Source organism: Lampris incognitus, chromosome 12 (genome assembly GCF_029633865.1).
Source record: "Lampris incognitus isolate fLamInc1 chromosome 12, fLamInc1.hap2, whole genome shotgun sequence".
In the NCBI taxonomy this organism is placed as follows: domain Eukaryota; kingdom Metazoa; phylum Chordata; class Actinopteri; order Lampriformes; family Lampridae; genus Lampris; species Lampris incognitus.
In genome coordinates, this window is record NC_079222.1 from 32,115,969 (window position 1) to 32,138,212 (window position 22,244).

The following is a 22,244-nucleotide window of genomic DNA, read 5'->3' on the forward strand; positions in this document are numbered from 1 at the left end:
AGACAGCTGCAATATCATGCCGTTTTAGCCGGCTGCAGGTTCTAGTCTTTCCCAAAAGATGGAGCTCCTTTGCTAGGTTTTAGAAAGCAACGTGTAGTATGTGTTTCTATGTTTACATGTATTAGACACTTGGCAGTGCATTTTCATGAATGTCTTGCAGCTGAATTTGTGTTGCTTTAGTTTAGCTGCATTTGTGTTGGTTCAGTTTAGCTGCTGAGATGGCACAGCCATACATTCAGACAGTAAAACATCAACGTGGTATTTTGTACGCTGTCTCTGTCTCATACAGACATACTGTGACTTCCCTGAGGTGATTCACATCACCATCAAACAGGCCAATGAGGAGAGTTCTTCAGAAAGCCAGATTGTTACCCTCACCAGACAGGACAACCAGATCCTGGTATAGTATGGTCTCCTCTTTACTCTATAATAATCTACACTAATACACTGTGAAAAAAACCAAATGCTCAGTGTCTGGCTAGTGGCTGCAGTAACAGAGTAATCAGTAATTAATTCTTTAGGTAAGAGCAATTGTATCAAATCTATTTTGGACATGACACAGAACAGTGCAAAATTTTCACAATTATAGCAATACACAGGTCCTCTGGTATTTTTTTTCCCTTTTTTGTATTCAAACTGAGTTGATCCTATAAAAATATATGTCAGTACAGAATGTGAGAGTAAGACAGGCTCAGCAGTTCAAGGCCGGTAAAACATACACTTAGGCCATTCAAATGGCAAGTCATTTGCCCAACTGGGTCAGCTGTTTGAAGAAAGCTTGTGGTCTTACTATTTCTCACCTAAGGATAATAATAATGATAAATCAAACTTATATAGCGCATTTCTAACATTCGAAGTCACTTTACAATAAATGGGTTGAAACAAGACAACAGATAAACATAGCATAAACATACAGAGTGGATGGGAAGGGGGGCTACAAGAGAAGCAGAAGCGACACACAACATCAGCAGTACTCTCCAACTTAAACAGATACAGAAGGGCAAGAAAAACAAAAAACAACAGCACCGTGGAATAAGCCTATTGTCATTACATGTGTGTTCTCTCATTGGTCCAGTTTCTTCTAAAATGTGTGTGGGGAGGACACAGCGATGAGTAAATCAAACTATCAAACAAAGTATAAAAGAGGCTGTTTAGTTATTCCTCTAAGAAGGTTCCCTTAGGCAAGACAAGGCAAATTTATTTATATAGCACCTTTTTTTACACAAATATAACCCAAAGTGTTTTACAAAAGGCACAAAAAGCCCACAGTAGGCATAAAAAGCATAACTGCAATAAAAGTAAAGAAACTGAAAAAAGAAGGAATATATTTAAGAGGAAACAATTAAACAAGAAAGTGATAATAACAGTTCCTGGGGCATTACTTATTAAAAATATGAAAAGATTAAACTCCTCCTCTCTGGCCTTGGATTAAAATGGTATCAGACAACTGAAGTGCTGTTTTGTGTAATGTAGTGATGGACACAAGTTTTTAACCTGGAGTTAAATGTACTCAAGATTGGTGCAAATCTACTCTCTTAAGGTAGTTTGTTCTAATTGTGAGTTTTATTATGTGCTGTACCATGTTTGGTTTTAACCCTGGGAACTACTAGTAGAGCAGCCTTAGATGACCTAAGAAGTCTGGAAGGTTCATATTCTGAAAGCAGGTCCGTGCTGTACTTCGTCTCTGAATCATTAAGAGATTTATGAACAAGTAGCAGTATTTCAAAATTGATTTTGTGGAAGCCAGTGAATGGATCTGAGAACTGGAGTTATGTGTTCAGTCTTCCTAGTCCTTGACAGAACTCTAGCAGCAGTATGGGCTGTAGCTGTTTGGTTGCTTTTTTGGGGGGAGACCAGAAAAAAAGACCATTATAATAATCTTATCTACTGGAACTTAAGGAATGAGTTTCTAAAGTCTTCTTTGGACAGGAATCCTCTTATTCTTGCTATGTTTTTAAGATGGTAATATGCCAACGTTGCTACTGTTTTTAATTTGTGGCTATCAAGATTTATTTGAGTCTGTAATTATGCCCGGATGTTTAGTTTGGCCTGTAGTCTAGATTGACAGGGATTCAAGGTGAGCAAAAATTTTCAGCCTCTCTTTCCTAGGGCCAAAGACAGTGGTCTCAATTTTATATTTGTTAAATTGGAGAAAATTCTGGGAGATACAGTCATTAATTTGTTTCAAGTACTGACGTAACAAACTATGGGGCCATAATCACTTAGTGAGGGAGCTATGTATATTTGAGTATCATCTGCATAGCTGAGGTAAGTAACTTTGTTGTGTTGCAGAACTTGACCAAATGGACCAAGTCAGTAAAGTTTGGACAATACTGGCTCAAGGATTGAGCTATGGGGGACCCTGCAGATCCTTTTCCTGTGATCAGATACATAGCAGCCAATTGAACCAAAGTAGTCACTATGTTGACAATATTATTTGAACCAATTTAGGACGATTCAGGAAATCCCAACATAGTTCCCCAGAACTTTCTAGAAATAGTGCATGGTCGACAGTGTCAAAAGCGGCACTATGATTAAGTAGCATTAAGCCTGAGGTGTTGCTAAAGTAGATGTTTGGATGAATGTCATTTAAAACCTTAATAAGTGCAGTTTCAGTGCGGGCCTGAGATCCTGAAATTATCCAGCAATCCATTTGATGTTAAGAAGCGACAACTTGTTGAAGAACAACCTTTCAATAATTTACTCCTGAAAGGTAAATTTGAAATAAGCCCGTAGTAGCTAATTACAGAGGCATCCAGGTTACACTTTTTTTTAAGGGAGGCTTAATGACAGCAGTTTTTAAGGAAAAAAAAAGAACCACATCCTGTTTTGTCCAAGATCGTCACTCGATGGCCTGCTGGAAGGGACAGCTGCCCTCCCGGATCATTATTATCCTGACCTTAAGCACACTAAGACCATGCCTAAACTCAAGTTGAAGGTTTCTGCGAGTGTGCCACCAGACTACGTGGTCTGCTGAGAGGTCATGACAGCTAGCTAGGGGAAAGGACCATCCCCTTCACGGACTTAACCAATGAGCATTGCGATCCTTTCGTGGTTCCTTGCCTGTACCGTGGGACTGTTTCATGTTTCCGTAATTACTATTAAGTAAATAAGATAGGAAGTCCCACTTGCATTTCCATCTAACACCGTGACTTTTCCCTTTGAATGACCTTCAGTGGTCATACCCAGGTCATGGTGTATTAAGAGGGTTGTTACTCAGAAATGGATTAGAATAGACGGTGGATTTCTGTTATTGACAGATATGAAATTATGGGTTTCATTCAACTCTGTGACCTTCAATCAAACTCAACATTACAGATTTTCAGAGTAAAGTAAATGTGTAAATGATGTTGTCATTATATGACTTTTTACATGCCAGGCTATAGCCAGCCACTCTCAAAATGATGAAGGTTGTGATGGTTATACTGTCAAAAGAGTCAAGAAAATAGTCTACCAGGTGTAGGGGTAGGTAGCGTAGGGGTCTATTCTGTTGCCTACTAACACAGGGATCGCTGATTCGAATCCCCCTGTTACCTCTGGCTTGGTCGGGCATCCCTATAGACACAAATTGGCCGTGTCTGCGGGTGGGAAGCCAGATGTGGGTTTATGTCCTGGTCGCTGTGCTAGCGCCTCCTATGGAGGACCCTGCAAATCCTTTTCCTGTGATCAGATACATAGCAGCCAATTGAACCAAAGTAGTCACCATGTTGAAAATATTATTTGAACCAATTTAGGACGATTCAGGAAATCCCAACGTAGTTCCCCAGATCTTTCTAGAAATTATAAGTGGTCAACAGTGTCAAAAGCAGCACTATGAGTAAGTAGCATTAAGACTGAGGTACTGCCAGAGTTGGTGTTTGGATGAATGTCATTTAAAACCTTAATAAGTGCAGTTTCCGTGCTGTGGTGGGCCTGAGATCTTGATTGGAAATTATCCAGCAATCTATTTGATGTTAAGAAGCTACAAACTTGTTGAAGGACAACCTTTCAACAATTTTACTCATGAAAGGTAAATTTGAAATAAGCCCATAGTAGCTAATTACAGAGGCATCCAGGTTACACTTTTTTAAGAGAGGCTCAATGACAGCAGTTTTTAAGGCATTTGGAAAATTATCTGTGAGAAGAGAAGCACTAACCATTTGCAATAGATCCCTTGGCAAGGCAGCTGAAAATATTTTTTACTCAGGCTTGATGGAATAGGATCAATAGAGTAGGTGGATGGATTAAGAGAAAGCACAATTTCCTTGAATAATTTGTAGCCAATGGCATCAAATTGTGATATGGATGCCAAGCTTTTATACAAATGTATAGGTGGTCAAAGGTTTTTTCCTGCTGCAGCGTTGCTGATGACGTATTGTTTTCAATTTTATTGCTAAGAAGGGCAGAAAATTCATTTTATTTGATAGTGGAAAGAAATTCAGGTGGTATAGTTGTTGGGGAATTTGTCAGCTCATCAACATTAGAAAATAAAATATGTGCATTGTTAATTTTTTTTTTTTTTTGTGTAATGACTGAAGTGAAAAAGCATTGCCTAGCCTTTCTCAATTCTAGGCTATAGATGCATGGTATGGTGTATGTGAAGCTTTGTTTTCTGCCATTAATACTCATATTTCTCCAAGGGGCTTTTTGCTTACCAGAGAATCGTTTAGCATTAAAATTATTTATCTGTTACTGCAACATGTTATGGCAGTTGTATGTGACCCATACTAGTGACAAACACACACAATGCTTTGCTGAATGACAACATTCAGCAGGACTAAGGTTTTATGTCAGTAAAACAGGCAGATGACGATCCTCCATGAGATCTAACAAAATCATTTCAGTACAGGTGAATTCAAAGATTTACTAGCATCACAGATTTAGTTCATGTTACTGCTTGGTTACATTTATAGAAAAATAGAAACTTAAGTTGTGAAGGCTCACTCATCAATACAATAAATGCAATTGAGTTTTAAAAATCAAATATTGCAAATCCATTCAAAGATGATCAATCAATACCTGATATATATATATATATATATATATATATATATATATATATATATATATATATATATATATATATATACACATATGAGCAGAACAGACATTCTGGCTTAACCAGACATGCAAAGATTTTCCTAACATTTAATATTTCACATCTCACCACCTTAGAGGACATTGTCTGTGCAAGGTTCGGTTGTGTTTAATTATAAAAACTAGTAGTTGGCAGAAAAGCTACAAGCCATTGAACTTTGCTTGCTCTTTCTGACTCTCTCTTCATCCCCCTTCTTCACTGTCTTTTACTTTCGGACCGTAAAGGAATTGGAATTCCATTCACGGTCAGAGGCGCTATCGTTTGTGTCATTGGTGGATGGGTACTACAGACTAGTGGCGGATGCCCACAGCTACCTGTGTAAAGAGGTTGTTCCACCTAGACTTCTGGAAGCCATTCAGAGTCACTGCCATGGTCCTGTGTCGTAAGTCAGAAACCCCAATGACAAACACACACACACACACACACACACACACACACACACACACAAACACATACACAAAATGATGAGTCCTATTGGAATTATTTCAGGACTACTGCAGTAGGTGCATGTTGTACATCAAGGATGGGCAACATGATCCAGAAAGGGCGGTGTTCCAACCAAGCAGTTACGCACCTGATTCTATTAGTAAACATGTAGCCTTTGCTAAGGACTTTGATTTATAGACTCAGTCGTGTAACTTCTTGGTTGGAACAAAGACCTCCACCCACACCGGCCCTTTCTGGGTCATGTTGCCCATCCCTGTTGTACATTACCGTGCATTTCAGACACCTGTGGCACAGACATTTCATGAGAACTCGTTCTTATTCACATACTTTCACACCCAAACAAGCATATACATGCAGTATAATAACTCACTAAGTGATCAGATATGTTCATGCTCACTTACTGATATACTTAGTTACATGCATACTCGTACTGCTTTGATTATACACACGTTCAACTGACTGAGCTTTACCATTCTGTGTTTTTGCATATAGGATGGAATTTGCAACTGCTAAACTACGCCGCTCTGGCAACCACCAAGGCTTCTATATCCTTCACTGCAGCCCCAGAGACTACAACACATATTTCATGTCTTTCGTTGTTGGGGTATGTTGTGCCAATGATTAGGGAGGAAGAGTAAGGTTGTGACTGAGCCAGTCCTCTGTGGTCAGATAACTAAAATTCATACTAAAACATGGATCTATTCACACATTAGCGTTATAATTATAGTATTATCAAGCCATACTTCAGAGCGATTTGACCGACACATTTCTGTAATGATAATAATGAATCAAACTTATACGGCGCTTTTCTGGCACTTAAAGTTGCTTTACAATAAACGGGTGAAACAAGACAACAGGTAAACATAACACAGACATACAGGGGTGGATGGGAAGGGGGGCTACGAGAGGGAGAAGCGGCAGCCACACACGACGCCAGCAGTACTCTCCGACTCAAACAGATACAGAAGGGCAAGGAAAACACAAAACAACAGCACTGTGGACGTTGATTTTCTGTAGGGGTTTACTCCCGTAGCCTATTCCTTCCCCGAGGTATCCACCAGGCAGTGGCACTCTTTAACCCATAGCTGGGGGCTGGTTCATGGGCATCAGGGAATATCCACACACCGGTGGGCTTGCGTATCGCACAACTAGGGGCCATACCTCCTCCGAGTCCCTTGTACTTCAGCCAGAGTCCAAGGTCTACCCGGTTACCATGAGTCACCACGGGGGGGGGGGGGTGCGCTACACAGGGCTTGCTGTTGGAGAAGCTATGTATTGACAGGGAGAGACTTGCATGCTTGGCTCTCCTGTTCGCATTATTGCTAGCCAGCGGTGAAGGTTGAGAGTGAGACGTGACAGGCACAGAACACTACACCAACACACTAGACGCTTCACAACAGCCCCACTTCTTACACAAGAATATCAGACACAAGTGATACAGAAATGAACTGCATATCTCCATGTCATGAGATGGTGACTAAGAGATGCATTCATTCAGGGAGTGTGCATTCAAGTAAATAATTTTTTTCTGACCTTTTAGCAAGAAAATGACATTTTATTACAATTGCAGCTTTATTTTACATTTATGCTTTGCAGTCAATCATGAAGGTTCTAATTATTTTCATATAACTTTACAAATACACCTTTGATTCAACACAGCCCACCTTCATAGGAAGTTAGTAATTGCTGTTCATTTGACTCAGCTTATGCTTCACCCCGGCTAACAACTAAATGCCCTTCTACCCACTAGCTCCCAAACTAATTTACATATGAGCTCACACTGTTTATGGCATCATCGCAACATTTCTTAAACATAATGAAGTGCTTTGGCATAGTAAACACATTTGCGTGACTTCATATTCAGTGATAGCTGCATCATGAGCATGGGCTGATTAGCTGTTTCTGTCAAGTGAGCAAGCTGTCTGTCGTTTACACTTACTGGCTGTCAAAATCATCCACAGTCTTATCAACACGGGGTTCGCTGGTTCGAATCCCCGTGTTATCTCCGGCTTGGTCGGGCGTCCCTACAGACACAATTGGCTGTGTCTAAGGCTGGGAAGCTAGATTTGAGTATGTGTCCTGGTCGCTGCACTAGCGCCTCCTCTGGTCGGTCGGGGTGCCTGTTCGGGGAGGGGGGGTTGGGGTGGACTGGAGGGAATAGCGTGATCCTCCCACATGCTACATCCCCCTGGCGACACTTCACTGTCAGGTGAAAAGTAGGGGGTGGCGACTCCACATGTATCAGAGGAGGAATGTGGTAGTGTACAGCCCTCCCCGGCTCGGCAGAGGGGGTGGAGCAAGGATCGGTATAGTTTGGAAAATAGGGTAATTGGCCAAGTACAACTGGGGAGAAAAAGGGGGGGGAAAAAATCTGCAATCTTGGGGGTGGACACGTTCTATATATTGGATTGTTTATGTTAAACACTAGAGGGAGCAATAACCCTTTATTTCTCACAAAAAATTTAGATATCAAATGTTGACCCGTCGAACATGAATAGCCACAAAGAACAGCTCTTGAAGAGCCACCAGTAGTACACAGGTCACACCTTTTCACTGGAAAGTATCTGTGGGCTTAGGTCCAAGTCGAGAGTTTGTCAACACGCTCTATGTCACGCTGCCATAGTAGTTCATTATTACTTGTCTGTTCTCAGTGTGACGCAATGGTGGACTATAAGCACTGCCTGATCTTGAAGAGTGAGTCTGGCCAGTACATCTGGAGTAGCACCAAGAAGAGTTTTGACTCACTGAGGGAACTTGTGCAACACTGTCAAAAGGAGGCACACCGCACTGATGGACACACGTTCCACTTCACCAAGGGCTTCCCGCCGAGTGCCCGAGGTCAGAACTGTCACGCACCCCCACACAGCGAGGCCAGAAATACACACTGGTGAACATGTAGGCTATAGTTCTACCATTACATTAGCACTCCCTTCAGTAATAAAATGCTGTCATTTATGGTTCACGTGACGTTAAGAACTGGAGAGCAAATCTCATACTTTTGGACTATTGAAATTCTAACGTTTATTAAGAACAAAATTAAATGACAATTGTAATATTGTTTTTTTTTAATTTGAGGGGAATTTGTTAGCTGGTCTGTCACTTCAGTCAGTAATACATATACAGGCAAAACACAAGCTGATAGGTATGAAGAAAAAATGACAGGTGTTGATCTCTCTACCTTTTTCCTTAGACAAGTCTAACCTGTTGGTGTGTAGACAAAACCAGGCCACAGAGGTTCCTCTTTCCCCATCCCTCCAAAAACACAGCATCAGCCAGATGGTTTTCCATAAGATCCGGAAGGAGGACCTTGTCATTGTGAGACACTCATTAATTATCTTTCTTCTAGATAGACAAAACATACTAAAGTTTGTAGTAGAGTTTGTAGGGGGAGGGGAAAAAAAGTCTCCTGCTTCAAGGGAACCTGGCTAAGCAATGACCAGCCCTGCTTGAGCTCTCCTTTTGCAGCTTGGTAACTTAAGAATACAAATTGGGCCTCATAAAAGAAAATTCTCTATCTGTCGATGTCCAGCTGAGCTGAACCTCAGTGTTGTGATGCTAGTTTAATAATCCCCCATGCCACCAGCGTACCCCCCCCCACTCCATTGACCATATCTAATGACCTTATCATCATGAAAGCTGAATGAGTCTGGAGTCCTGTGCTGTACTCTTCTCCCCAGAACAACAGTCTTGGCCAGGGGACCTTTACGAAGATCTTCTGCGGTGTAAGGCAGGAGCTGGCGGATTATGGGGAGATGCATCAGATGGACGTCATAGTCAAGATCCTGGACAAGTCTAACCGCAACTACTCTGAGGTCGGCTCTTTTAGTGGGTTAATGAGTGGGAGATGGTGCTGCTCTTTTTATTGTTGGTCTTCATACTAGTAGAGGTAAAATTACCTTAGAAAAGGATAATTTATTTCTTATCCCTTTTGTGGTCCGCACATTCTGTATACTGCCCTTGTTTGAAGGGTCATTTATGACCCGCCTTCATTAAGCCTCTAAATTAAAGCAACTTAATTTCATTTTAAAACCCCAAATCTATTTTGCACGTAGAAAAAACCTGTCATTCATCACAAACTTTGTGACTCTCTGGGTTTTCTCTCTTCACAGTGGGGTCAAACATGACCCAAACACGTCTTAGGGGTCAAAATAACCCTAAGACAAGCTTAGTACTCTAGTGGTGTACAGCTTTCAAAAATAACGATTCACTTTTTCTAATGTTGGGGTCACTGTAGGAAAAGCCATCTAATTTCAGGTTGAAAAAAAGATAATTTAGAGTCTTTTCTCTGCTGTTTAACACACGTTATGGGTCATTTTGACCCATAAGACAACAGACGGGTTAAACTGACATCTTGCGTTTTCTTATTTTCTCTTTCCACATTTATCTCTTAACAGTCATTCTTCGAAGCAGCCAGTATGATGAGCCAACTCTCCCACAAGCACCTTCTTCTTATCTATGGTGTGTGTGTTTGTGGCGAGGAGAGTAAGTGTGCAACACACACACACACACACACACACACACACAACCACACACATGCACACTTGGTGTAACTGTTCTAGCCGGCAGCTGTTCATTATATTCTCCATCCACGTCTCTTCGCTTTTGCCGTTTTCACCCACCTGGTCATCTTGATGAACAACAAATCATTGCTGATACTTTGGGATATATGTAAGTGGGGTAGAGCAAAGTGCAAAACCTAAAGAAATTAGGGGTACTAAGGAAAGAGATGCTTGAACACTATGCAATTGCACCAGAACTGTGAAAATGTACTAAAAAGCAGAAGTTTGTGATATATTCAAACCCAATACCAAAGTAAAATGTATAAGTACCCACTTAAAGAGATGTGTAAATACAAGACAGTCCAAAGTTGTCTACAAATAATAACAAGTTGAAACTTTTCTTATCAACACATGCACTACTGCATACATTCACAATTGTGATAGATAGACTTGTTCCTCATCACATTTAACTACTTTTGTTTGATTCGATCATCTTTAACTTACACGCAGGGGTTAAATTGGGCCGGATCTTTCCAGATCTGAGATCCAGCACCTAGGATCAAAATTGGAACCAAGCGGATCTCAGCTCCGGCACCTTAGATCGTCATAGAAATATATTGTAATTGTTAAATTAAAAAGAATATTGATCGCTTCATAATAAGTCTAAAGTAATGTCGTTGGTTTGGCTATACCCAGTGCCGTATAGAGAGTGCTCTGGTGTTGATGAATAATGGGCCACACTGACATTTGCAGTGCAAACTCAAGCTGCATCATCATTGGTTCGTTGTGTCTCGTGTCAGCGCGGGATCTGGAGACGTCAAGCAAAAAGCGCCATAGTGTGCACAGAATCCAGAAGCGAGCAGCAGAGTAGAGCAGATGACTGTGCACTGACTGAGATAAATGATAGGTTATTTAACTTGCTTGCTAGATCTAGCATCCAGACAGTCAATACTATAGCAAAAAAATATGTCTGTAGACTAATAGCAAGCAAAAATAGCTGTCTGCTGGGGAGCAGTACATAAAGGGATTTGTGGGCAGTGTCGTGTGATGGTGTGGAGAGAAAAATATAACCTTGGCCAGGCAGCTAACATTAGCTATTGTTGCTAGCGGGCACTCGACTGAGTGAGGTAATTTAGCAAATAAATGTATGGTAAGTTAGCTACAGCTGACTTTAGCCAGCTGTCTAGTTGGTTCAGTAGGTTTATTGGGAGCAAAATGGATTTGTGTGGAGAGGAAAACAGCTAGCTAGCTAGTTAGCTACACAGAAAGCTAAGTTAGCTTTCATTTGAAACCACATTTTGTTACCACTCTAATTTACCTGCGCAATTCAGCAAAGGAGGAGGGGATGATAAAAACAGCTGACAGTCAGATTCGCATACTGAGTGAGAGACATTTTTAATAGCTTCCAGCAGTGAAATAGCACATCGTTTTTTTTTTTACTATCAGTGTGATATGTGTTATTGGCACCATTCCAGCCGCATCTTATTATTATTTTTTTTAATAAATTTATTTCTGATTTTTCCCTTTTTTCTCCCAATTTAGTGGCCAATTGATCCCTATTTTAATTCAAACACCCACCCTCGTATTGCATGCGTTCGCCAACTGCATCTCTCCGGCCGGCAGTCTCGAAGGAAAGCGCCTCCCCACTTTCGTGACAAGGCGAATCCAAGCCGAACCACTGTTTTTCCGACACACACAGAGACGCATTCACATGACGAACACAAGCCGACTCCGCCCCCCTCCCGAAGACAGCGTTGCCAATGATTGCTGCTTCACCGAGTCCGGCCATAGTCGGATCTGACGAGACCGGTTCCAGCCGCATCTTAGTCCCGACCTCCACCAACTAGGGATCCCCCACCTCAGAAATCCCAATTTAACCACTGCTTACACGATGCCATTGTTTTTGACTCCGTTTGTTTCAGTGTTTCTGTTTGTTTGTGTTAACAACATGAGAGAAAATCTTTTGACTTAAGGGAAATGAAAATGACAGTACGGAATAACATCCCAGAATTTTTCCATTAAATTTTGGACAAAATCAGGTCAGGGTCAAGTCAAATTCACCAAAAAAGTGAAAATACTTTTTTTGTCATACTTGGTAAAAAATTGTCAATGTTGCTTCAGACTAGAGCCTGAATGTTCATTTTTCTATTTCTGGATATTCTGTCCATTACGATGATATCAAATTGGTTATTTTTAGGATTTGTGGGGTCTAAAGTTTAGGGGTTCAATATCTTGATATTATTTAAAACATGCTGCAGATAGCCACTTGATAATTATTTTTGACAGAAAGGGAAATCTCGCGGTTAAAAATATGGTGTCAAGGGGTGTCCGGATAGCGTAGCGGTCTACTCCGTTGCCTACCAATACGGGGATCGCTGGGGGGTTCGAATCCCCGTGTTACCTCCGACTTGGTCGGGCATCCCTACAGACACAACTGGCCGTGTCTGGGAGGGAAACTGGATGTGGGTATGTGTCCTGGTCGCTGCACTAGCGCCTGGATCCTGGCACAGGGGGTGGAGCAGCGACTGGGACGGCTCGGAAAATAGGGTCATTCGCCAAGTACAATTGGGGTGAAAAAGGGGGAAAACTCCACAAAAAAAAAAAACGTCAAATGAAAGCACAGATTTTCCTTTGACACCATCACCCTTGATATTGCGTGACCCTTGAGAGGTCATATTTAAGGTTATGGGATTTCTAAAGGATATCACTCACAACTGCAGATAAACACTTCTTTAGATATATGAAATAAACCTGTGTCTTGGGAACAAAAAGAACCATATCCTGTTTTGTCCAAGGTCGTCACTCGATGGCCTGCTGGAAGGGACGGCTGCCCTCCCAGATCATTATTTTCCAACCTTAACCACACTAAGACCATGCCTAAACTCAAGTTGAAGTTTTCTGCGAGCGTGCCACCAGACTACGTGGTCTGCTGAGAGGTCGTGACAGCTAGCTAGGGGAAAGGACCATCCCCTTCACGGACTTACCCAATGAGCATTGCGTTCCTTTCGTGGTTCTGTGCCTGTACTATGGGACTGTTTGATATTTCCGTAATTACTATTAAGTAAGGAAGATAGGAAGTCCCACTTGCACTTCCATCTAACGCCGTGACTATTAAGGTTGTTACTCAGAAATGGATTAGAATAGACGGTGGATTTCTGTTATTGACAGATATGAAATTATGGGTTTCATTCAACTCTGTGACCTTCAACTTAACTCGACATCACAGCTTTTCAGAGTAGAATAAATGTGTGAATGATGATGTCATTATATGACTTTTTACCTGCCAGGACATATCCAACCACTCTCAAAAGGATGAAGGTTATGGTGGTTTTTCTGTCAAAAGGGTCAAGAAAATAGTCTTATCAGGCACAGGGTTAGGTAGCGTAGGGGTCTATTCTGCTGCCTACCAACACAGGGATCGCTGATTCGAATACCCCTGTTACCGCCGGTGCATCCCTACATACACAAATTGGCCGTGTCTGCGGGTGGGAAGCCAGATGTGGGTATGTGTCCTGGTCACTGAACTAGACCCTCCTCTGGTCGGTCGGTGCACCTGTTCGGGGGGGGGGGCAATTGGGGGGAATAGCGTGATCCTCCCACGCGCTACGTCCACCTGGTGAAACTCCTCACTCAGGTAAAAAGAAGCGGCCGGCGACTCCACATGTATCGGAGGAGGCACGTGGTAGTCTGCAGCCCTCCCTGGATTGGCAGAGGGGGTGGAGCAGCGACTGGGACGGCTCGGAAGAGTGGGGTAATTGTCCGGATACAATTGGGGAGGAAAGAAATGAAATAAAGTAAGTAGTCTACCATTGGGGGCATTTTCATGATTATGGCAGACGAGTAATTAGATAAAAAAAACATTGATTGCACTCTATTACTTATACTGTCTGGAATTTAACAGCTTCATGGGGTGGGATTTGTGGTGCTTGGCACCACTTTTGGATCTACTTTTGGTGATGAAGCCTGGCCAGTGATATGAAATGAGTAAAAGATCTGTGTGGCGTGATGAAGGGTAATGAACACAGAATGACAATTTTACCAAGGAACAGTTTACCAACAAGTCAGCGCACGATAGCGACAGCTCACGGCACAAATACAAATTAGTTGGCTGAGCACAACACAACAATGATTGAACGTGTTGATATGCAGAAATGCAGAAAGATAAGAGCACTGTCAGGTAGCCAGGAAGGCATGGAACTGGCACCAACTGGAGGACACTGACTCACTGATCACTGCAAAGACAAAAAGAGAGGGAGCGACAGAGCTCTCACTTTGAAAAAACACAATAAGGAAGAATCGGTACAGGAAACGCGGTTGTTTACCTGCTTCCTCTCTGCAAGCACTGTGACTTGATGTCACTCTTGGGATCAACAAGTCACTGCTGGATGGTTACCCTTTCACTTTACTCAGACTGAAACTGGCCACACCTTGGTGGGAACAAAGACCTGCACCCACACCGGCCCTTTCTGGATCAGAATCAGAATACTTTATTCATCCCCGAGGGGAAATTGGGTAATCATGTTGCCCATCCTTGATATACAACATACTCCTATCGCAGTAGTCCTGAAATAACACCAACAGGATTCATCATTGTGTGTGTGTGTGTGTGTGTGTGTGTTTATGGAGGTAGGGGCAGCTCTCATGTTAAAGGAAAGCAGTCAGTCTAATCACCAGTCTTTTTTTTTTATTTCTAAAGAAAGGAAAGTTCTGGCAGTATGACAGTGGATTTGTACATGTTTAATGTTATTGGACATAACCACAGTCTGCACCAACACACAATAGGAGTGAATCCTATTCCTGTATTTATGCTATATGTTGGAGAATTCATAGGAAGGGCATACAAGCACCTCCGGTGGCAGAGAACTTAAATACACTTCAACGTGAATGCCATTCCTCTCATCTTGTCTATTTTAAATGATGCCTCAGTAAGTCTCACACCTCTTTTTCATCTTCCTGTCAGACATGATGGTGCAGGAGTATGGTAAATTTGGTTCTCTGGACACCTATCTAAAGAAGAACAAGAATCTTGTCAACATCACCTGGAAACTAGATGTCGCCAGGCAGCTGGCCTGGGTCATGTACTATCTAGTAAGACTACTGCCACACAATACTGTATACACTGCCACACAATACTCTGCACACTGTGCTCTGGCGGTGGTAATACATGTTGACAAATATTGTCAAATAATAGCTTCCATTATTGGAAGTTAAGAATTTATTTTATTGTGAAATTAATTGTTAAGAAAATCCCTGTTAACAGGCATCTGGGTAGCGTGGCGGTCTATTCTGTTGCCTACCAACATGGGGATCATCGGTTCGAATCCCCATCTTACCTCCGGCTTGGTCAGGCGTCCCTGCAGATACAATTGGCCGTGTCTGTGGGTAGGAAGCCAGGTGTGGGTATGTGTCCTGGTCGCTGCACTAGCGCCTCCTCTGGTCAGTCGGGACGCCTGTTCGGGGGGGGAGGGGTAACTGCGGGGAATAGCGTAATCCTCTCATGCGCTACGTCCCCCTGGCGAAACTCCTCACTGTCAGGTGAAAAGAAGCAGCTGGCGACTCCACATGTATCGGAGGAAGCATGTGGTAGTCTGCAGCCCTCCCCGGATCGGCAGAGGGGGTGGAGCAGAGACCGGGACGGCTCAGAAGAGTGGGGTAATTGGTCGGATACAGTTGGGGGGAGAAAAAGGTGGGGGGGGGGCCCAAAAAAAGAAAATCACTGTTAACAACAAACAGGAATTAGAGAATTTTATCAGGGGGTGTTATAATTCAGTTAAGGTTTGAGTCTTTAACAAATGCAAACAAGGCCATGAAATGTGGATACCAGTAAACGGTGTAACATTGTCTGCATTTGTTCATAGGAGGATAAGAACATCATCCATGGAAATGTTTGTGCCAAAAACATTCTCTTGGTGAGAGAGGAGGATCGTAAAACTGGCAGCCAGCCCTTTATCAAGCTCAGTGATCCTGGCATAAGCATAACTGTCCTGCCAAGAGATGGTGAGTAACTTAGTCAGTATACTCTCCTTTCAAATCAATTACAACGTTTATGCTAAGGCTTGCCTTGTGTGTAAAAACAAATCAACCAGTTTACTCTTACCATCTGGGCAGATACGATCTCCTCCTGATAATTTAATATTTTTCATAATCTTCTTTCTCTTTTACCTACCTCATATATGCTTCCCTTCCCCTAATCCCCTAATTTTTCCTTTTATCTGTCCTCATTTCTTGCTACCCTCTGTCCCTTCCCAACGTCGCTCTATTCTTTTCTGCCCTCTGTCTTTCTCACTCTGTCCTATTGTTTTAATCCCTCCAGTTCTGGTGGAGCGTATTCCATGGGTGCCCCCTGAGTGCATTGAAGACCCCCGTAATCTGAGTCTGGCTACAGACAAGTGGGGCTTTGGAACCACCCTTTGGGAGATCTGCAGTGGGGGAGACAAGCCACTCAGTACCCTCAACTCCTCCAAGGTTTAAGAAAGCGGGGGAAAGATTGATATAGCGCTGGAGAGAGAAAGAAACAGAGACACTATTTATCATCTGTATACATTTAATGGAAACTTGACAGTGTCCTATAGACTTTTTAAAACTCGTACAAGAGAGAAATCCTACTTTAAAATGAAATAAATAGGGTGTCCAGGTAGTGTAGCGGTCTATTCCATTGCCTACCAACATGGGGATAGCCGGTTTGAATCCCCGTGTTACCTCCAGCTTGGTCGGGCGTTCCTACAGGCACAATTGGCCGTGTCTGTGGGAGGGAATCCGGATGTGGGTATATGTCCTGGTCGCTGCACTTGCGTCTCCTCTGGTCAGTCGGGGCACCTGTTCAGGGGCGAGGAGGAACTGGGTTGAATAACGTGATCCTCCCACACGCTACGTCCACCTGGTGAAACTCCTCACTGTCAGGTGAAAAGAAGCGGCTGGTGACTCCACATGTACCAGAGGAGGAGGCATGAGATAGTTTGCAGCCCTCCCCGGATCAGCAGAGGGGGTGGAGCAGCGACCGGGACGGCTCGGATGGGGTAATTGGCCAAGTACAATTGGAAGAAAAGGGTAAAAATCCCCCCCCCCAAAAAAAGAGAAAAATATCCTATGAAGGATTATTAGGCAAGTCAGCATACGTAAAGTTTATCTTCTGAGTACCATAGTTTGCAGATGAAGTTAGAAATGATTGTGTTTGTGTTGTTCATAATGGTTTATCTTTTTCTAATGTAGAAAAACGTGTTCTATGAGAACAGGCACCAGCTGCCTGCTCCTAAGTGGACGGAGTTGGCCACTCTAATCAACAGTTGTATGGACTATGAGCCCTCACACAGACCCTCCTTCAGAGCAATCATCAGAGATCTTAACAGTCTCTTCACGCCAGGTAGGTGAACAGAATCACACACAGTGTGTATATAAAAGCCACCCATATTTAATCTCAACTGCCTCTGCATGTCTTTTATACAGTCTGACTCACCCTAAACACATATTCTAGACCTGCCTGTTAAACAAGCACATATATGAACATGCCCACAGATACACACAGTGTTTTTCAGGATTTCATACAGTCCAAAAGACCTTAATTTCTAATAAGGCAGCATTTCCCAACCCAGTCCTCAAGGAACCCCTATCCTGTAGATTTTCATTGTAACCCTGCATAGGTAGCCCTGCTTATACTTACTCAACCAATCATCTCGCAGCACTTAATTGAGTAACTACAAACAGGTACCTATTCAGGGTTGCAAAGAAAATCTGCAGGGTTTCCTTGAGGACTGGGTTGGGAAACACTGTGATAAGGTATTATAATCATCCTGCTTTTTATTTCCTACTGTTATGTTGTGAACAGACTATGAGCTGGTGGTGGAAAGTGACATGATGCCCAACAGGACACGAGGCTTTGGTTTCCCATGGGCCTTTGAAAGCCAGGAGCCTGCTCAGTTTGAAGAGCGGCACCTCATCTTTCTTAAGCAACTTGGCAAAGTGAGACAAGCACAGGAACTTGTTCAAATTCGCTTGCAAATACACCCGAATGCAAATGAACAAAGTATAAGAAACAGAAGAATGTGAGTCAGAATGACTCATAAAAAGTTACAGAAAAATCAATGCAGCCTACAGTGTTTAAGATCTTAGATTGATTTGGCCTTTTATGCTCACGCAACATTTTCATATCAAATTTTAGATCAAAGAACTGTCATACTAACTTTTATTATTGATTGAGCTTCGTCTATCCATCCATTATCCAAGCCACTTATCCAAATTCGGGTCGCGGGAACATAACATAAAGGGTCTTCACCCTTTATGTGAAAAGCCAATTTTCTCCATGTGAGATACTGTTTTTAACTGTATTTCTTTATCTGGGATACCAGGTCGACCCTTTCTTTTGTCTCTTTTAACGTTTTGTGTGTATGTGTCTGTATAAGTGTTTATCACATCTCCAATTTTTTTCATCTCATATTTTAAACTCTTTTTCTCTTTCTATAAAGCAAGAGTGTATGTTTGTATGTTCACTTAAAACTCCAGAAATACTCACTGTAGAACAAAAAGAAAGGTATCTTTAAAATCAGCACTTTCCAAGGATTGCACAGTTTAGAAAAATATTTCAAAAACCAACTAAAAATTTGATTCATTTGCGAAAGAGGCATTCCAACGATGCTTTGTTGAGACTTCCGGCAAATCCTTCCAGTGGTCAAGGGAGGCACTACACCTTACATTGTCAATGCTAGCCTGAAGGCACGCAACGTGGTTTACCCTGAGGTGCTTGAGCACTGAGCGATTAATACACACATTCGCAAAGAAGCTTGATGAATGGATTGAACATTAGGACATTTGATACGTTTAGTTGATAACATTCATTTATTCGACATTCGTTTATCACATGTATCATATCATAAATTATCTTATATTTCATCACCGATTATATCGTAAAGATCAGATCGTGTTGGTTGTTTTGGTGAGAACCTTTTCCCCGGGCAACGCCGGGTACCTCTGCTAGTCTCTCCATATACCTCCTCTATCACTATCTCTGTCTCATTGTATCTCTCTGTATCTATCTGTCTCTGTATCTCTCTCACTCCTTCCCTCTCTTTACCTTTATCTTCCACCCCAAACCCTCTACTCCAGGGAAACTTTGGTAGCGTGGAGCTGTGCAGGTACGATCCCTTGCAGGACAGCACTGGAGAGGTGGTGGCAGTAAAGAAGCTACAGCACAGCACAGCAGAGCATCTCAGGGATTTTGAGCGGGAAATTGAGATCCTCAGGTCACTCCAGCATGAAAACATTGTCAAGTACAAGGGAGTTTGCTACAGCGCTGGTATGACTGCATCATTTTATATCTGTATGCTAAATGCAAGTAAAATAAAATCACAATAAGTTATTGGAATTTTTCTCCTTCCCCATGTACAAGCTTTGCTTTGTTGAATTTGATCTTGCTCAAGCTGCTTTGCTTTCTGTTTCTCTGGTTTATAATAATGATGATAATACATTTTATTTGTACAGTGCTTTTCAAAATACTCAGACACTTTACATATATTAAGATAAACATAAGAGCAACACACCTAAAGCATAAAACACACAACATTAATCACACATTTAAAAACAATTCGGAAGAGGTGAGTTTTGATTAATGATTTGAATATGGACAGATCGGTACAGTCCCTGATGTGTTTTGGGAGGGAGTTCCAGAGAGAGGGGGCTCTGTCCCCCCAGGTCCGGTGGTCCCGTCTGGTGGAGACAGGAGGTTAATGTTGAAGGAGCGAAGGCTGTGGGAAAAGGGGGGGGGGTAGTCAGGTTGCTGTAGATGGTGTCAATTTTAGTTTGGGAAAAATGTAAGGAAAGCGTTGCACTTGTTAACCATGAAGGAACTGGAGGTATGGTCACTGGGTTTGAGAGGTTTGTTAAGATGAATAGATAGGTGTTTTACTAATCCCAGACAGAAATTCACTCTTCCAACAACAACAAACTGAAGACACAATAAGCTGCATAACAAAATGCTACAATAAAAATTAAGAAATAAATAAGAGCGATAATTTCGTGACCTCTTAACTCATCGTTAGACACAGTACTCACATTGAACTCAGTGTCCCCTCAGTCATGTTAAAATCTACAGCTGGTATATTAAGCGTTAAATTATAAAAACGCTGTGTTATGTTTGCAGTCTATATATAGAAAATTGAAACATATTGCGGAACCATTATCGAAAGTGAAGGAAGATATGGTATTAATCCTTGTTTTGATATTGCTCAAACTGACGCTGCTGACAGTCAGCATATATAGCATACATGAAAACATGAAAATGTGTTTAGCACTACTTTATTGCTAGTTTAGTGCTCGTGCCAAATATTAAAGTGGCTCATGAAAAGTCTGTTGCAGAATGAGAGACTAGTAGTGTATAATACCCAGAGAATTCAGAAACAGTTTTTGTACCACTCCCTTATATTCTGTTATGTGCCAGGATTACTGAATCGACAGGAGCAGCCTTCCTCCCTTACTCAGCCCATGCTTTTAGGTGTTAACGTTGCTACTCTTGCAGATTTTTTACTGTATTTCCAGGGACAAGATGTTGGGAGTTTTCTGAGGGTAGTTCTGAAATGTGTATGCCTAGTGGGTCCATGAGCTTGTTTATGAACAGGAATTTTTTCTGTAGATTTTCTTGAAAATCACCTTATCTACATAAATTTTAATCTTCTCTGTTTTTCTACTGTATCAGCAGTTATTTCTCTGCTGCTGCCCTCTACTTCTCTGATTTTGTGACGTTTGTTCTGATTCATCCACAGGAAGAAGGAACCTAAGGCTGATCATGGAATATCTACCATATGGCAGTCTAAGAGATTACCTCATCAAGAACAAAGACCTTTTTGATTCCAAGAAGCTGTTGCACTACGCCTCCCAGATTTGCAAGGTAAAGTTGTGGTTTTTACAGACACTATAAGCTAAGACCCTGATCATGACATTCACTATACCTGTTGGAGCAATGCCAAACAAGCTCATAAAAGTAGAGCTTCTGTATAGGATATAAATTGTGCGTTATCTTTACATTGAAACCTCCACCATATGGATTGTAAATTATCTGTTCACATACGTGTGTCAGTGCATCATACATGCTTAAGTGCACTCAACCAAAAGCCTTTTTCTCTCAGGGTATGGACTACCTTGCCACTAAACGGTACATCCACAGAGACCTGGCCACACGAAACATCTTGGTGGAGACTGAGATGAGAGTGAAGATAGGAGATTTTGGTTTGACCAAAGTCCTTCCACAGGACAAAGAGTATTACACTGTCAGTCAGCCTGAGGAAAGTCCCATCTTCTGGTAAGGAAGACATATTTGAATGTTGTTGTTTTTTGTGTATTAGTTGATGTACGAAAATGTTTTAATCTATTTAAAGACATTCGGGTTTGTTATGTTTGTACTACCTCTCAGGCTTTACTGTGGTGTTTTCCAGGTATGCTCCAGAGTCCCTCACAGAGAGCAAGTTCTCTGTGGCATCAGATGTGTGGAGTTTTGGAGTAGTTCTCTATGAGCTCTTCACTCACAGTGACAAGAACTACAGCCCACCAGCGGTGATACATTTTTTCCTTTTCTCCCCCTTATCTTCTTTTCCCCCAGCCCTCCAATTCATCATTTTTTTTCTTTTACCTTCTCGTCTTTCTTACTGCCTTAGTGTCATTGCATCTCTTCTTCTTGTACGTAGTCCCTATTCTCATCCCACTTTCCCCCATTCAGTTGTTGCTGGCTGATCTGTTTGTAAACACGTGTGTGTATAGTTGTCATGTACTGTTGACTGATCAAATGCTGACTGATTTGTTTTAGTATTTTCTCCACGGCCAGATATCAAACATAGGAAATGCTTCTCGTTTTTAGCAATTTCCCCAAGTTGTTTTTTTCTCAAACTAAAAAAAACTGTTTTTTCCAGGTATTTATGGACAAGATGGGCAGTGAGAAGCACGGCCAGATGATAGTCTACCACCTAATAGACCTGCTGCTGAAACAGGGATATAGACTACCTACTCCAGAACACTGCCCGAAGGAGGTGAGTAACTCTTAATGTGTTCATTCATTCAGTCATTGATTCATTCATCTTCAGCTACTTCTCCGGGGTCGGGTCGCGGTGGCAGCAAGCTAAGTAGGGCACGCCAGACGTCCCTCCCCAGCATCGTCCTCCAGCTCCTCCTAGGGGATCCCAAGGCGTCCCCAGGCCCGATTGGACATGTATTCCCTTGAGTTCTGGGTTTACCCCGGGGTCTCC

At 42.1% G+C, this 22,244-nt stretch overlaps 1 protein-coding gene across 1 annotated transcript in view; it reads left to right on the forward strand.

Moving 5' to 3' along the window:
* LOC130121471 (tyrosine-protein kinase JAK2-like) overlaps positions 1–22,244 on the forward strand; it is a 47,665-nt gene that overhangs the window by 21,586 nt on the left and 3,835 nt on the right. Inside the window, exons 6-22 of the mRNA XM_056290270.1 lie at positions 290–400; positions 5,302–5,459; positions 6,017–6,128; positions 8,176–8,362; positions 8,715–8,839; positions 9,202–9,336; positions 9,919–10,006; positions 14,984–15,111; positions 15,882–16,020; positions 16,337–16,488; positions 17,233–17,383; positions 17,846–17,979; positions 19,120–19,309; positions 20,772–20,896; positions 21,135–21,307; positions 21,441–21,558; positions 21,912–22,028. Of these exons, the coding sequence (XP_056146245.1) occupies positions 290–400; positions 5,302–5,459; positions 6,017–6,128; positions 8,176–8,362; positions 8,715–8,839; positions 9,202–9,336; positions 9,919–10,006; positions 14,984–15,111; positions 15,882–16,020; positions 16,337–16,488; positions 17,233–17,383; positions 17,846–17,979; positions 19,120–19,309; positions 20,772–20,896; positions 21,135–21,307; positions 21,441–21,558; positions 21,912–22,028 (2,343 nt within the window). The remainder of the gene's footprint in view (positions 1–289; positions 401–5,301; positions 5,460–6,016; positions 6,129–8,175; positions 8,363–8,714; positions 8,840–9,201; positions 9,337–9,918; positions 10,007–14,983; positions 15,112–15,881; positions 16,021–16,336; positions 16,489–17,232; positions 17,384–17,845; positions 17,980–19,119; positions 19,310–20,771; positions 20,897–21,134; positions 21,308–21,440; positions 21,559–21,911; positions 22,029–22,244) is intronic.